Genomic DNA, 14726 nt, shown 5'->3' on the forward strand with positions numbered 1-14726 from the left:
GACGGAAGAAGAGGGGCAGGTCGAAGAAGAACGTCATGGCTTAAAAACCTGAGAGAATGGTTTAACAGATTGTATCCCTTATAGTAGGGTTATATTTTTTTTGTACTAAAATTTGATTGATGAAAGAAAGGGGTAGTGAGAAACGGCTTAACAAGTTAAAATTAGAATGAAGATAACAAATTATTTATGAGGATGAGGATGAGACGTAAAAGCTCAGGAAGTGGAGATCGGCTTATTTTCGTGCTGTTGTTTAGGGGAGAAAGAGATAGTGATAATGGAAGAAACCAGAAAAATTAAAAAGTAATGAAATACTAAAAAGAAAAGAACTGACCTATGATCAATAAACCAAAGATGGGCGCCAGAAGTAAATGCCTTTTAGAGCCTTTACTTCGTTGATAGAACAGTGTGGGAGACTAGAAAAGAGAGAGAGAGAGAGAGAGAGAGAGAGAGAATAAGGAGAAAGATATAAACAAACCAAATAACTTAATCCTGAAATAAAATATTATATGAACCCATATAGTTGAGAGATATCAGGTGCAGGTGAAATGATACAAACCCAATAGGTATACCTTATTTTTATTGTGTAAAAAAAATATCTAGATATATGTAAAGTAAGATTTTGGTAACTAATGTATATATATATAATGTAAAATTTCTAGCTAAAAATATAAATAATGTATAATAATGTAAAACATTGGCTTGCAAGATGAATATATAATAGTAAAATTTAATTAATAATATAAATAATGAATATGAGAAATGTTAAAATTTTGGTTGCCAAGATATAAGCAGATAACGTCAAAGTTTCCGACGATTTAACGATTTCTATGAGTTTACGTTTCTTTCAGATACAAACAATAAAGAGACAGAAAAACAATAGTGAGTGCTAGTCAACAGAACCAGATGATATTCTTCATAAGACCGTATTAATATACTTGTATATTATCTACCACAATACCTAAGTTATTATGTAATGAACCCTATAGAGACCAATGCTTTAGGTCTATAAGTACTTATGTTCCCTTACATGCATTGAGATTTAGATGAAAAATTGACAAAATATTATTTGTTGTGTAGACACAACCGATAGTAAAAGATATGATAAGGGAAGTTAAAAAATAATCTAGTACTTAACAACAAATGTCCAATAAATATATAATATATTGGGAACACAATTCGGTCTATAAATGAGAACATTAATTAAGTACACTTATCTTTGTTCCAATCTAGATGAAATTCCTTCAGCTCTAATTCCAAGTGTTGGCTTATGGACGTGCCGGTTTATCAGACGGTAAGCGGCTCTATGAGTATACACATCTTGGGGAAGATTTACGTTCCGGATAATTAATAGGAATGTTATTCTTAGTGCATTTTCCATATAAGTTGTCTTTGTGGGATATTAAAAGCTTGGTTCTATTTTATAATTCTCTAGGTACGGCTAAAAAGAGAGGTTCTCATTAGGTATCTAGAAATTTTTTCCTGGATACAAGGTGAGACAGACCGGTTACAAAAGATAACCGAACATATTCTTCCACATAAATGGGAAGGTCATTTATCCAAAATGAAATTACATTATTACTTAAGTAATATATTTCTAAAAGTAGCTTTGCTAGATTTGACCTTTTAAGGTATAAAATTATTCATTTTGATATATGTGTTTCCTAAATTTCCAAAAGAAATTTTAAAATAAAATCACTTACCAGACGTTCATTTTAGGTATATTATATCTTTACAGATATATTTAGCTTGCTTTGTAATTGCAATTCCAAAATAGATTTATTGAATCTCTCCTATTCTTTTATGTATGACGTCTGCCGGTTTTTCTCCAGCACATATTTGTCTTTATTTGACCTTCTTAAGTCGGTGGTTAGCTAGCACTAATTCTGTTTTCATTTTCCTACCTCGATCGTAAGGTAAACTTTTTGTTATTCGATGTTAATTATTACGGTTGTCGGGAGTGGCTACTCGTAAACGTAGCGGAACGCTACAAGATCCTCTACATCCCTTTTCCGAGCTGCCGTGAACAAAATTACTATAGCCAATTTGATAGCCGATACTCGATAATCAAGCACGGCACATGAAGAAGAAGACATCATTTAGCTTCAGAGCTATCAAAGCTTAGGTACTGACATCTGTAGCAATGATTTAGATGAAATCCTAGGTGTCGAACTAATACAATTTGTAGAATTTTTCAAAGAGGATTAAAGCTCATTAAAGATAAGCAAAGAACTTTAAATGTACCGATTCTTAGAAGAAAAGAATGTAAATGATGCGTTTCCAAGTGTTGAGGTGATACTTCGTTTATATTTCTGATACCAACTAACTGCAGTGGGGAGAGGTAATTCTCAAAACTTAAGTTAATTAAAAATTGACTTCGGTCTATGATGGGCAAAGAGCGTTTGAATCATCTCTCTATAATGAGCATTGATCATGATGTCTTAAAGCAATAAGACATGTCCGACATAGTCAAGGAATGTTCAAGTAAAAAATCTCGAAAATTATCCGGACTTCAATACTCTACATCCTACTATGTTTATTCTTAATATTTTACTATAACAAATTTTAATTTTACTGTATTTAAAAGTATAGATATTTATAAAAATAGATCAATATTTTTTTAATGGTAGGACGTAGGGCCCCCACAACAATTCTGCCCAGGGGCCTCCACTGCTTTAAATCTGGCTCTTGTTTGAAGAGGGGGTCAGGGTGGATTCAGAACCTGTGTATGTAGTTTGTGACTTTTGACCACCCATAAGCCAGCTCTAGGACTTGGTAGGTACAAAACGGCATATTTTTTGGGGCATATCTTCGATTCGAGAAGAAACAGGAGAACCGCAAATGATCAGACATGATCAGACATACACACGGCTCAGTATAGCCGAAAAACTGGAAAATTAAGCTTTGAAAATTTTGTTTTTCGACAATTACTCAAAATTACTGAGCGTTTGTAGAAGGACTCTAGACGAATCGAACGGTGTAAACCTCATATCCGGGAAAATTCAAATTTTTAAATTATAGGCTTCATAAGTATGATCAAATCTTTTTCCTATGGGAAAACGGTTTTTCCTGTAGCACCTTCAGTTATCATACTGGACCTTAGATCCATCAGATACTACTTGTCAATAAGTTTCTAACTCATTTTTAGTGATCAAAATCGGTTAAGCCCTACAAAAGTATAATCCAATTAACCATTATTCCCGAAATGGTTTATTTAGTTGTAGTGGTTACGACGCTAAATTTGATCCGACAACTGGCAATCCGAGTTCATTTACCGGCCATCCCAATATTTTTTTCAATCTGTTTCGAATAGAAAAAAATCTAGTGTACATTCGATGGACACTAGATCATTTGGGAGATAATGCGACACAGCCGATCATTCATAAAGCTTAACGTGTAAAACCCAACAGAACCCAACAGAAGTCTTCAAATACTTAGGAGTCCAAATAACTTCAAAAGCAGGGAGTAAGGATGAAATACATTCCAGGATTGGCCAAGCAAGATCAGCCACCAGACAGCTACACGGACTATTGTGGAGTAATAAAATAACAAAAGAAAATAAAAGAAGAATGTATGTATGTATGTATCGGTTTTAGAACGTCTTTCGACGTTATCCGATGCCTAACTTCCACGTCCTTCTATCATCCCATTGGCCATCTCTAAGATCCCTTGTACTCATTGCTTTGGTTACCCCTTCTTTCCATGTCTTTTTGGGTCTTCCTCGTTTTTTGCGGTTTGGTGGTACCCACTCCAAGATCTTTTTGGGCAATCTTGTGTCTTCCATTCTTTGAACATGACCATATCAAATCAACTGTTTCCTCTCAATGTCTGTTGTTAAGTAACCATCTATTCCAATTCGTCGTCTAACTTCCTCATTTCGAATTCTTTCCCTACGGGATATACCTAACGATCTTCTAAACACATCCATTTCTACAGCTTCTAATTTTTTCCTGTTGTTCTCAGTTATTCTCCAAGTTTCTGCTCCGTAAAGTAGGCTGCTTTTAATAAGTGTTTCATAGATGTTGTATTTTCGCTGTATTCCTATTTCGGAGCTCCAAAGTATTCCATTTAGGCATCCAATTGTTCTTCTAGCTTGTGTTACCCTTTTCTTTATTTCCTCATCGTCTTTTCCCGTTCTATCGAAGATTACTCCCAGGTACGTGTATTCACTACAGGATATGATTTGTTCATTATCCTCTAGTTCGATATTGGATAACTCAGCTCCTATGGGTAGGTATTTAGTTTTTTCCACATTAATGTCCAAGCCCCACTGTTCATATTCCTCCTTCAGTTTTCTTGCCATATACTGTAGGCCGTCTTTATCATTAGCTATGATGACTTGGTCATCAGCAAATTGTAAGGTATACAAACAAACCTCTCCGAGGTCTATACTCATACCGTGGCATTTACGTTTCCACTGTTTTAGTGCTTTTGCAACATATATCTTGAACAAAGTTGGTGAAATACAGCAGCCCTGGCGCAGACCCTTGTTAACTATGAACTTTTTAGATAGTGTGTTGCCAATTTTTACTTGTGATGTAGAATTTTCATATAGATTTTTTAAGGCTTTGACTAGAGTGTAGCTGATGTTAGTTTCTTGTAGTGATTTCCACAATTTAGTCACAAGAATAATGTATAAAACAATAATAGAAAGTATTGGGTTGTACGGCGCTAAACTCTGGGAAATCGACCAAAGAAACAAGCCAAAAATTAAGGCCATGGAAATGAACTATTGGAGACGATGTTGCCGACTCACTAGACTTGATAGGTGAGAAACGAAGATATAAGGAGGCAAATGGAAATTGATCTAGATGTAATAGACACAATCGAAGCCAAAAGACTTAACTGGTACGGACACCTTCAGAGAATGCCCGAAAATAGATGGCCGAAAAAAATAGAAAAATGGACTCCACCCACTAGAAGAAAACGAGGTAGACCAAGACGATCCTAGAGAGAAGATGACGAAGATGCAATGACCGCCAGAGACCTAAAAACTGAAGATTGCTTCGACAGAAAACGCTGGAAATTAGGATGCGAGAAGCGGCGACAGCTGTAGAAGACTCGCTTATTATATAGTGGGTCAATTTAAAAAGTAGCCACCCCCTATAATTTGGTCCCTATAGAAAATCTAAGAATATGCAAAAACACGTCAAATTTATTTGTGACGGGGGCATTTTGTAGACCAGTTTTCGACTAAATTACATCAACCCTATAGCGGGGACGGACACAACCCCCAAAATCTTTAATGGAAAGGGGGGTTGAGTGATACCTCATTTTGAAGGTCATTAAATTACCTTTCCAAAAATACCACATGCCTTATATTTCTTTTCAGTGCTTTTGGAAAAATCTTGGACTCAATACTCTAAAAAATTTTGGAGTTCTGAACTCTATACTTAATTTCTTTAAGGTTTTACTTCATTTTTCCAAAAATACTTCAAAAAAATACTCTAAATAACACTTTTCAACACCCCAAAAAAATTCAATTTGGAGTTCAATACTCCAAAAAAAAATTTTGGAGTTCTGAACTCTATATTTAATTATTAAAATTAATTATAAAAAAATTAAAATTACTGAAAAGAAATATAATGTATGTGGTATTTTTGGAAAGGTAATTTAATGACCTTCAAAATTAGGTATCACTCAACCCCCCTTTCCGTTAAAGATTTTGGGGGTGTGTCCGCCCCTGCTAGAGGGTTAGTGTAATTTAGTTGAAAACTGGTCTATAAAATGTCCCCCTCACAAATAAATTTGACGTGTTTTTTTATATTTTCAGATTTTCTATAGGGACCAAATTATAGGGGTGGCAACTTTTTAAATTGACACCCTATATATTACGTGTAATCGAGAAACATTGCTTTCAACTTCATACATTTAATTTAGAAATATCTTTGAAAAACTCCTGATACAAGAATAAAAAACGGCTAAACGCCGCGCGTCGTAAAAATGAGTGGCGCATACAATATTCCAGCTACAAAAGATCTGATATGAATATTACGTGGAGCGAAAATGTATTTTCATTTTGATGCAAAATAAAATTCTAGCTTTATTCTAGTTTTACTTCAAATTTAGCAAATATTATGGAAAAATCTTTTTAAATAAAGCTAGAATTTTATTTTGCATCAAAATGAAAACACATTTTCGCTCCACGTAATATACATATCAGATCTTTTGTAGCTGGAATATTGTATGCGCCACTCATTTTTACGACGCGCGGCGTTTAGCCGTTTTTTATTCTTGTATCAGGAGTTTTTCAAAGATATTTCTAAATTAAATGTATGAAGTTGAAAGCAATGTTTCTCGATTACACGTAATATATAGGGAATATACGAAAAGGAAGGTATCCTCGAATGTCATTTATTGTCTGATTGGTGGCAACTTAAATTAACATATATCTAACAAATACACTACACGAAGGACAAACAGATAAATTTGAGTGCCAGTAGTTTTGTAACTTCTACATTTTGAAGATGGAGGTACAAACTACTTTTCAAACAAGGTACTTTTCTTGACGAAATGCCCCTGGAGATGCTCTAGGAGCGAAAGTATACTTGGGCAAGATTAAATAAAATTCAGTGCTCGATATCTGCCTTTTATTTCGTACAAAAATGAATTATAATTGTTGTTGTATTATGTTCAGTGCTCGATATCTGCCTTTTATTTCGTACAAAAATGAATTATAATTGTTGTTGTATTATGTAGGTATATTGCTGTAGTTATGTAGACATCTACCGCTATTTTACTGACTACCTCATATTTAGTTTTACTGATTAAGTTTTAAGTCGTATTCTTCGCATTCTCCAGTAACACTAAATTATTAAATATATTTCTTCCAAAGAACTCGCAAACAACACACAGGGCCGGATTTAAGGGGGGGCAGGCTGGGCAGCTGCCCGGGGCCCCCACATTTTGGGGGCCCCCACAAAGCGTCAAACATAAGAGGTTCAATTAAACAGATATTGGCAGGAGATACAGGAACTCGGCATCGACAATGTATGTCAAGTATAAATTGAAGGAGTGTAGAAGTGATAATATAATATAATACATTGTTCATCGTTATGTTTTTTACCTTCCACCGGGTGATAGTCCAATTAATGAAGCTTAAAATAGGACAAAACCTCGCAATTTTTACAGAATGGATCGATTTGTTGAAAATTTGAGAATTAGTAGTGGATAGTCCAATGATCAAAATCTATATGATTCCGAAAGGCGCTTTTATAACCATGAGGGTGGTTGCCACCCCATCTCGGGGGTGGAAATTTTTATTATATTTTGACTGCAAAAGTTGGTAAAAACATTCATTCTAAGCAAAAAACGTTCTATACATTTTTTTGATAAAATTAATAGTTTTCGATTTATTCGCTATCGAAAGTGTTAGTTTTATATCGAAAAAATCAATGTTTTTCGATACTTATACTCATTTACGATTCACTCAATTTTTGCCGTAGAAAAAATTTTTTCATACCAAGTTCTTGGGAATTAAATAACCTACAATTTCGTATTCATTCATACTCATTCCAATTTTGGATTTTTACATCATTATGGAAAATTGGAAAATTTAACTCTTAATGAAATTGAAGCTCACTCACTAAAGCTTGCCAACATTTATAGCAATCATTTAGATTAGATGAAAACTTATGTATCCATCTGGTACAGTTTGTAAGATTCTTCAATTCATTTAAAGAGGAAATCAGCTCATCAAATATAAGATATAAGCAAAGAACTTCAAATATACCAACTGCTAAAAGAAAAGAATATGAATGATGCTTTTCCAAATGTTGAGGTTTATATTTAGTTCTGACAACGGCGTAACCAGCATGATCCTAAGGGGGGTTACAACTTCAAAATGGCTTGATTTGTCAACAACACATAATGACGTTAAGCGTATAGAGCTCAAAGTAGACCCCAATTGGGGGTGGTTATAACCCCCAAACCCCCCTTTTCGTAACTCCTATGAGTTCTGATGTGTAACTAACTGTAGTGGATAGAGATCATTCTCAAAATTTAAGTTACCTAATTAAAAATCGACTTCGGCGATACAATGGGCCAAGAGTGTTTGAATCATCTCTCTATAATGAGCATTGGCCACGATGTTTTAATGGAACTAGATATGTCCCACATAATCAAGAAATTTTCAATTAAAATATCTCGACAACAAGTTCCCGGACTTGAACCATACATCTTACTATTATTTTTAATATTTTACTGTAGCAAGTTACAGCTCTTGTAATTTTTATGATTTAAAAATATATTTATAAAAGTATGTCAACATTTTTTTAATGGTAGGAGGTAGGGCGCCCACACCAATTCTGCCCAGGGGCCCCCACTGCCTTAAATCCGGCTCTGACAACACAGTGTCATCCAGATATCTCAGTTTATTGATGTCATCTTTTTTTAACATAATTATGTTATTGTTATTTGAACATTGAGTTCTACCTAAATAATTAGATGGCTTTTATCCCTGTCGTTTTTAACTCTTATTTAAATTTTGTAACATATTTTTTTTATTCTAGAGAGTATACTTAAGAGAACGTCCTCATGATGTGCCAGATCAAGAAAAGTTTTTATGGTGGATTCCAGTAGTCCTCGTTAGAGAAGATCATTTAAATTTTGCCAATTCAACTCCGTTTACTTGGATGCGCCGAGAGAGGGATCTTATTTTGAATGACATGCCAAACAAAGATTCGTTTATCATCATAAATCCAGAGGAAATAGGTGTGTATGTGTATTAGAATAGACGCAAAACAAATGTCGCTATATTTCAAAAATGTGAGAGCGCAGCTTATGAAGTTATCAATTTATGTTTCATTCACCTCATGTACATAAATATGTAGATCCACGCCTGTAGGAAGCAACCCACATCTTTCCAAACTAAGAAAAGAATCCAAATAGTGTTCCCTCCGCCCATAACCGCTCTTGGTATTTATTTCATCTTATCTTTTTTTCTTTGGTTGTATAGCTTATCTGTTAAATTATGTATAAGGTACATTCCATGTCAAATCACTCAGGCAAAAAATTTAGGATCTCCGATTTGTCTAAAAATTGGTATATAGCTTCTGCGGGACGTAAAAATAAGATATTTGACCTTAAATTTTAAGGTCAAAAAATCATCTTCTTCTTTTTTTCTCAAAATTTTATTTTATGCGATTTTACAGTGATTTGGTGTTTATTTAAACAAATTTGCATTTTGTATCTTAAAGTATCAATGAAAAACATAATATTTTAATAGAGGGACTCAAAAATGTCATTATCACAAGTTATTTTGATTCAAAACAAGTTTTTGATAAAATCTTATAGTGTAGAAAACGTTAAAAATACCGTTTTACATTTTCCTTCATTCCCAAAATACATCATCATCGATTTGGCTGAAAATTTGCCCACAGATAGCCAAAACATAGGACTTTAAGGTACTAGTACACTTTAGAAGACCAAAAGTAATTATTTTTTTAAAGAATTTTTTCCTCAGAACCTTTATTAGAAATGAACATAAAACTTTTTACATATTAATAGCTAACTCTTAGAGAATAGAAAAAAATATATATTTTTTAATTTATGCACGCACACTAATATTGTAGAGGGCGCAAAAGTCGAGGCCTCGAAAAATGATGGCGGACGGTTAATCTCAGGATTGGGATATCTTAAACGAAAAAATCGTACTGCATTTTCAAAAGGAAGGTTTCCTACGTGACAATTTACCACAATTTGACCAAAAAATAACAAATAAATATTTTTTAACCCTGGAAAACTGAAGAAAAACGGGCGATTTTTTCACGAAAATTTTTCAAATTTCCGTAAAATCTTTTTTTGCGGATTTTTTCACTAACGGTGGTAAATTGTCACGTAAGAAACCTTCCTTTTTCAAATGCCGTACGATTTTTTTGTTTCAGGGATCCAAATCCTGAGATTAACTGTCCGCCATCGGAACTACTTTTTTTCGAGGCCTCGACTTTGGCGCCTTCTACAATATTAGTGAAAGTGCATGAATGAAAAAACATCTATTTTTTGTATTCTCTAAGAGTTAGACATTAATAAGTAAAAAGTTTTATGTTCATTTCTAATAATGTTTCTGAGAAAAAAAATCTTGAAAACATGCTTATTTTTGGTCTTCTAAAGTGTACTAGTACCTTAAGTGGTTAGAATGATTTGAATTATATTACAATACCAAAAAAGTTACATGCAGTAATATCAGACTCAAAAGTATATTAGTCCAGTCGGCATAGCATTCGACCTTGCATGCCGAGCTGCCCAAAATTTTATTTTTCTAATCTTTAGGGGAGTCAATGGTAGCCTAAATTTAAAATCACGAATGAATTCCTCCGTAACGTTAGCCTCCATCTTGATTTTAAAGAGAACCATTTTTAACTTTTCGACAAAAATGGTACGAAGTGAAATTGTTCCAAATAAATCGTGTTTACAATTATTACAATATCTTTTTAACAATTTTTGTCGTGAGGTCGATATTTTCGAGTTAATTGTATTTACACTAGACGCCTATATTTTTGACTATGATATTGCATGTAACTTTTTTGGTATTGTAATTTAATTCAGATCCTTCTCACCGCTTAAAGTCTTATGTTTTGGCTATCTGTGGGCAAATTTTGAGCCAAATCGATTATGATGTATTTTGGGAATGGAGAAAAATGTAAAAAATGGTTTTTAATGTTTTCTACACTATAAAATTTGATCAAAAACTTGTTTTGAATCAAAATAACTTGTTATAACGCCATATAATGACATTTTTGAGTCCCTTCCATTACAATATTATCTTTTCCTTCAATACTTTACGATAGAAAATGCTAATTTGTTTAAATAAACACCATATCACTGTAAAATAGCATAATAGTTACATGTTTATGTACCAAGTCAGTAAAGTTACCCTTTATCGAACGAGTCTGATATTATGAACAGAGCGAGCGTCGGCGAGCGAGGCGAATAACAGACGAGTTGGATAACATTTCTCAATGTGTCTTTTTTATTGATTACAAGAGAACCAAACCGCGGAAATTACTAGGAGAGCAAGATTATTATGGACAGGATGTGAAAAACATAGTTGGATACTTAAGAACCGCAAAAGTTGGCAATAAAAGTTAATTTAACTGAAAAAGAAAGAGCTCGCTAAGGAGACAGAGTGGATTAGAGTTCAATCAAGAGCCAGCAAAAAACGTAAGATGGATACCACAGACGCAGTTAAAAAGCTAAAGTGGCAAACCAAACAGCCATTAGACATGTTTATGTTAACCTTCAAACCAGACGAAGATATCAACAAAATATATGGGATAACAGACATCCTAGGAACAAAAGTTGAAATTCAGCCTTTTAAAAATTCCAGACTAATACCGCAATGCAAACGATGTCAAGCATATGGTCACACATGGAAGTTCTGTGCTAGAGGACCAAGGTGTGTTAAATACACAAAAAAACATCTTACTAAAGATTGCGACAAACCTGAAAATGTTAAACCAAAATGTGTTCATTGTGGCGAAAACCATCGTGCAAACTACCGAGGATGTATCGTCGCAAAGGAAATGCAGAAAGTAAAAAACAGAGCTCTGAAAAAGACGAATTGGCCACACCCTCCAGACAGAAGGTCAACTGAAACCAAGTCAAATGCTGGTGAAAGAAAACAAGCACAGAAAGTTACTAGTAATAAGACATACAGTACGGTAACAAAAGGTCGAAAATTATCAGAATGATAAATACCGAAAAACAACAGAGATTGAAAAAGAAACCGAACAATCCCTACAAATGATATTACAGGAGTTGAAAAAATTAAATGAAAGGGTCACTTCCCTGGAATATAGAGCTCAAGGTGTTATTCCAAAGGTAAGAAATGGCTTTGAAATAAATGTAAGTTCAATATACTGCCCACCTAAACATTCCATTAAAAAAGAGCAGTATAATGAATTTCTGAAAAGCTTAGGGGAAAGGTTTATTATTGGAGGTGACTTCAATGCAAAGAACACACACTGCGGCTCTAGAATCACTACTACTAAGGGAAAGGAGCTTTTGTTAGCCATTAAAGAACAGAGGTGTGAAGCACTATCAACTGGTAGACCAACCTACTGGCCTACGGATAGAAACAAGACCCCTGAATTAATAGACTTCTTTATTATTAAGAATATTTCAACTAATTTCATAGATATTGATGACTGTTGGGACTTAAATTCTGATCATTCCCCCATAGTACTAACCATGAATGACCGGATTATTAAAAAACAAATTAACCCCACATTAACAAATAAATGGACAGATTGGGAAAGTTTTAAGCTGAGCCTTGAAAGAGAGAATAAATCTAAGTGTACCAATACAAAACGCAGAGCAATTAGATAAAGAAGCAGAATTGTTGGTGAACAGTATCCAGCAAGCAGCATGGGAAAACACTCCTACACTGAAACCTAGGCTAAAAGGAAACAATTATCCAAAGGAAATAAGGAACATGGTAATTGAAAAAAGAAAACTGAGAAGAATTTGGCAACAAACAAGGTCTCCTCAAGATAAGACTAAACTAAATCGTACAAGTCAACAACTCAAACGAACTATCTTACAATTAAACAATGACTCAACTAATTCTTACTTACAGGAGCTAACAGGTGACGGTAGTACAGATTATTTCTTATGAAAAGCTACTAAAAGACTGAAAAGACCTATTATGCACTCTCCTCCTATTAAACTAGAAAATGGTAACTGGGCCAAAAGTAGTGAACAAAAAGCAGAGCTATTTGCCATACATCTTGAAAATAGATTCAAACCAAATGAACCTCAAGGGGATGAAGAAAGATGGGAGGAACCTGTTCAATTAGAGGAAGAAATTCGGCTAACTACACCAAAAGAAGTGCCTAAAGAAATAAGGGAAAATATTAATCCGAAGAAAGCTCCGGGCTATAATCTAATTACGGGTGAGCTGTTGAAAAATCTTTCCCGAAGAGCTATCGTAAAATTAACAAACCTCTTTAACGGTGCATTCAGATTAAAATATGTACCAATGATATGGAAGATGGTTGAAGTCATTATGATTCCTAAACCAGGAAAATCAGCAAATGAGGGTTCGTCATACAGACCTATATCTCTGATTCCTGTAATATCGAAGCTGTTTGAGAAACTGCTCCTTAAGCGAATAAAAACAATTATTGAAGCAAGAAATTTGATACCGACACATCAATTCGGATTTAGAAATAAGCATTCAACAATTGACCAGGTGCACAGAATCACAAATATTATCGAAAGATCCCTAGAAGAAAAGAAAGTCTGTTCAACTATATTCCTTGATGCTGCACAGGCTTTTGATAAAGTATGGCATGAAGGTTTAACATACAAACTAAAATGTTTTTTACCTATACAGTACTCAAAACTTTTACAATCAATCATAAAAGAACGACATTTTAGAATTAAGCAAGAAGACTGTTTTTCAGACTTAAAAGAAATTAGAGCAGGTGTTCCACAAGGCAGTGTATTAAGTCCGGTCCTATACCTACTATACGCGTGTGATATACATGTACTGGAAGACAACACAGTTGCCACCTTTGCTGATGATACAGCTATTCAAGCAGTAGGGGGCGACAAGTGAAGAGGCGACCAACAAGGTCCAAATAGCAGTTAACCAAATCCATAAATGAACACAAAAATTGAGAATCCTGCTGAATGAAGCTAAATCTGTCCATGTTAATTTCAACAACAAAAAAATACAATATATACCAGTTATAATCAACAATATCCAAGTACCATATGCAGATACTGCTAAGTATTTGGGTATAACATTAGATGCAAAACTACGCTGGAAGGTGTACGTTAAGAAAAAAAGGGAAGAACTAAATATAAGATATAAAAAAATGTATTAGCTAATTGGAAGAAAATCCACCTTGTCGATGCATAATAAGTTACTAATTTACAAACAAATATTGAGACCTGTATGGACTTATGGATGCCCACTATGGGGGTGTACTAGACTAAGTAATATAACAGTAATACAAAGATTCCAGAACAAAATACTAAGAAATATTGTAGATGCTCCTTGGTATGTGACAAACAGTGATCTTCATAAGGACCTAGGAATGGAAAATGTGGATATAAACATCAAGAAGATGGCAGGAAGTCACGAGCAACGACTTGATATGCACCAGAATATTGAGGCAATCCAGCTCCTCGATACCACTGGGCAAGTTAGAAGACTGGAGAGGACAAAGCCTTTTGAACTAGTTTAAGTGATAGGTGATAGTGAAAAGCAGAGCATAGTGCTTGTGCGCGTTAGTGTGTATGCTAGAATAGTGCACTATCTTGTTAGGTTAGATAAGAGTCGCTATGGGGTAAGCTCTTACTTTTAAGGAACAGTAATAATTTAGGTTAGGTTAAAATTGCTCATTGGTCAATTATGACCAGATTGTAATTGTAATAATCATCATCGTAGTGATGATTATGGGACAAAAAAAGAACCGCAAAACACCCCAATACTTGAGAAGCAGTTTTCAACCAGTGCATCTTTCCTTTCATGACGTATAGATTTCAACCCTGGACCCTAATCAAGGCAAACATGAATAAAATAGCCACAACAGAGATAGAGAGCAATGTTAGGTATACGACTGTCAGATAAATAGAGGAACGACTGGCTAAGATCAAAAACAAAAGTCGAGGACATAACAACAAAAGTTGCCAAACTTAAATGGAGCTTCGCAGGCCACACTGCTAGACAAAAAGACCAACGTTGGAATGCAACAATACAACACTGGAGACTTTACGAA

General features: G+C 34.3%; 1 protein-coding gene across 1 annotated transcript in view; it reads left to right on the forward strand.

Moving 5' to 3' along the window:
* Positions 1 to 14726, forward strand: part of LOC114333545 (aminopeptidase N) — a 237685-nt gene that overhangs the window by 173557 nt on the left and 49402 nt on the right. Inside the window, exon 11 of the mRNA XM_050652739.1 lies at positions 8508 to 8709. Within this exon, the coding sequence (XP_050508696.1) occupies positions 8508 to 8709 (202 nt within the window). The remainder of the gene's footprint in view (positions 1 to 8507; positions 8710 to 14726) is intronic.

This window comes from Diabrotica virgifera, chromosome 6, assembly GCF_917563875.1.
Source record: "Diabrotica virgifera virgifera chromosome 6, PGI_DIABVI_V3a".
Taxonomy (NCBI): domain Eukaryota; kingdom Metazoa; phylum Arthropoda; class Insecta; order Coleoptera; family Chrysomelidae; genus Diabrotica; species Diabrotica virgifera.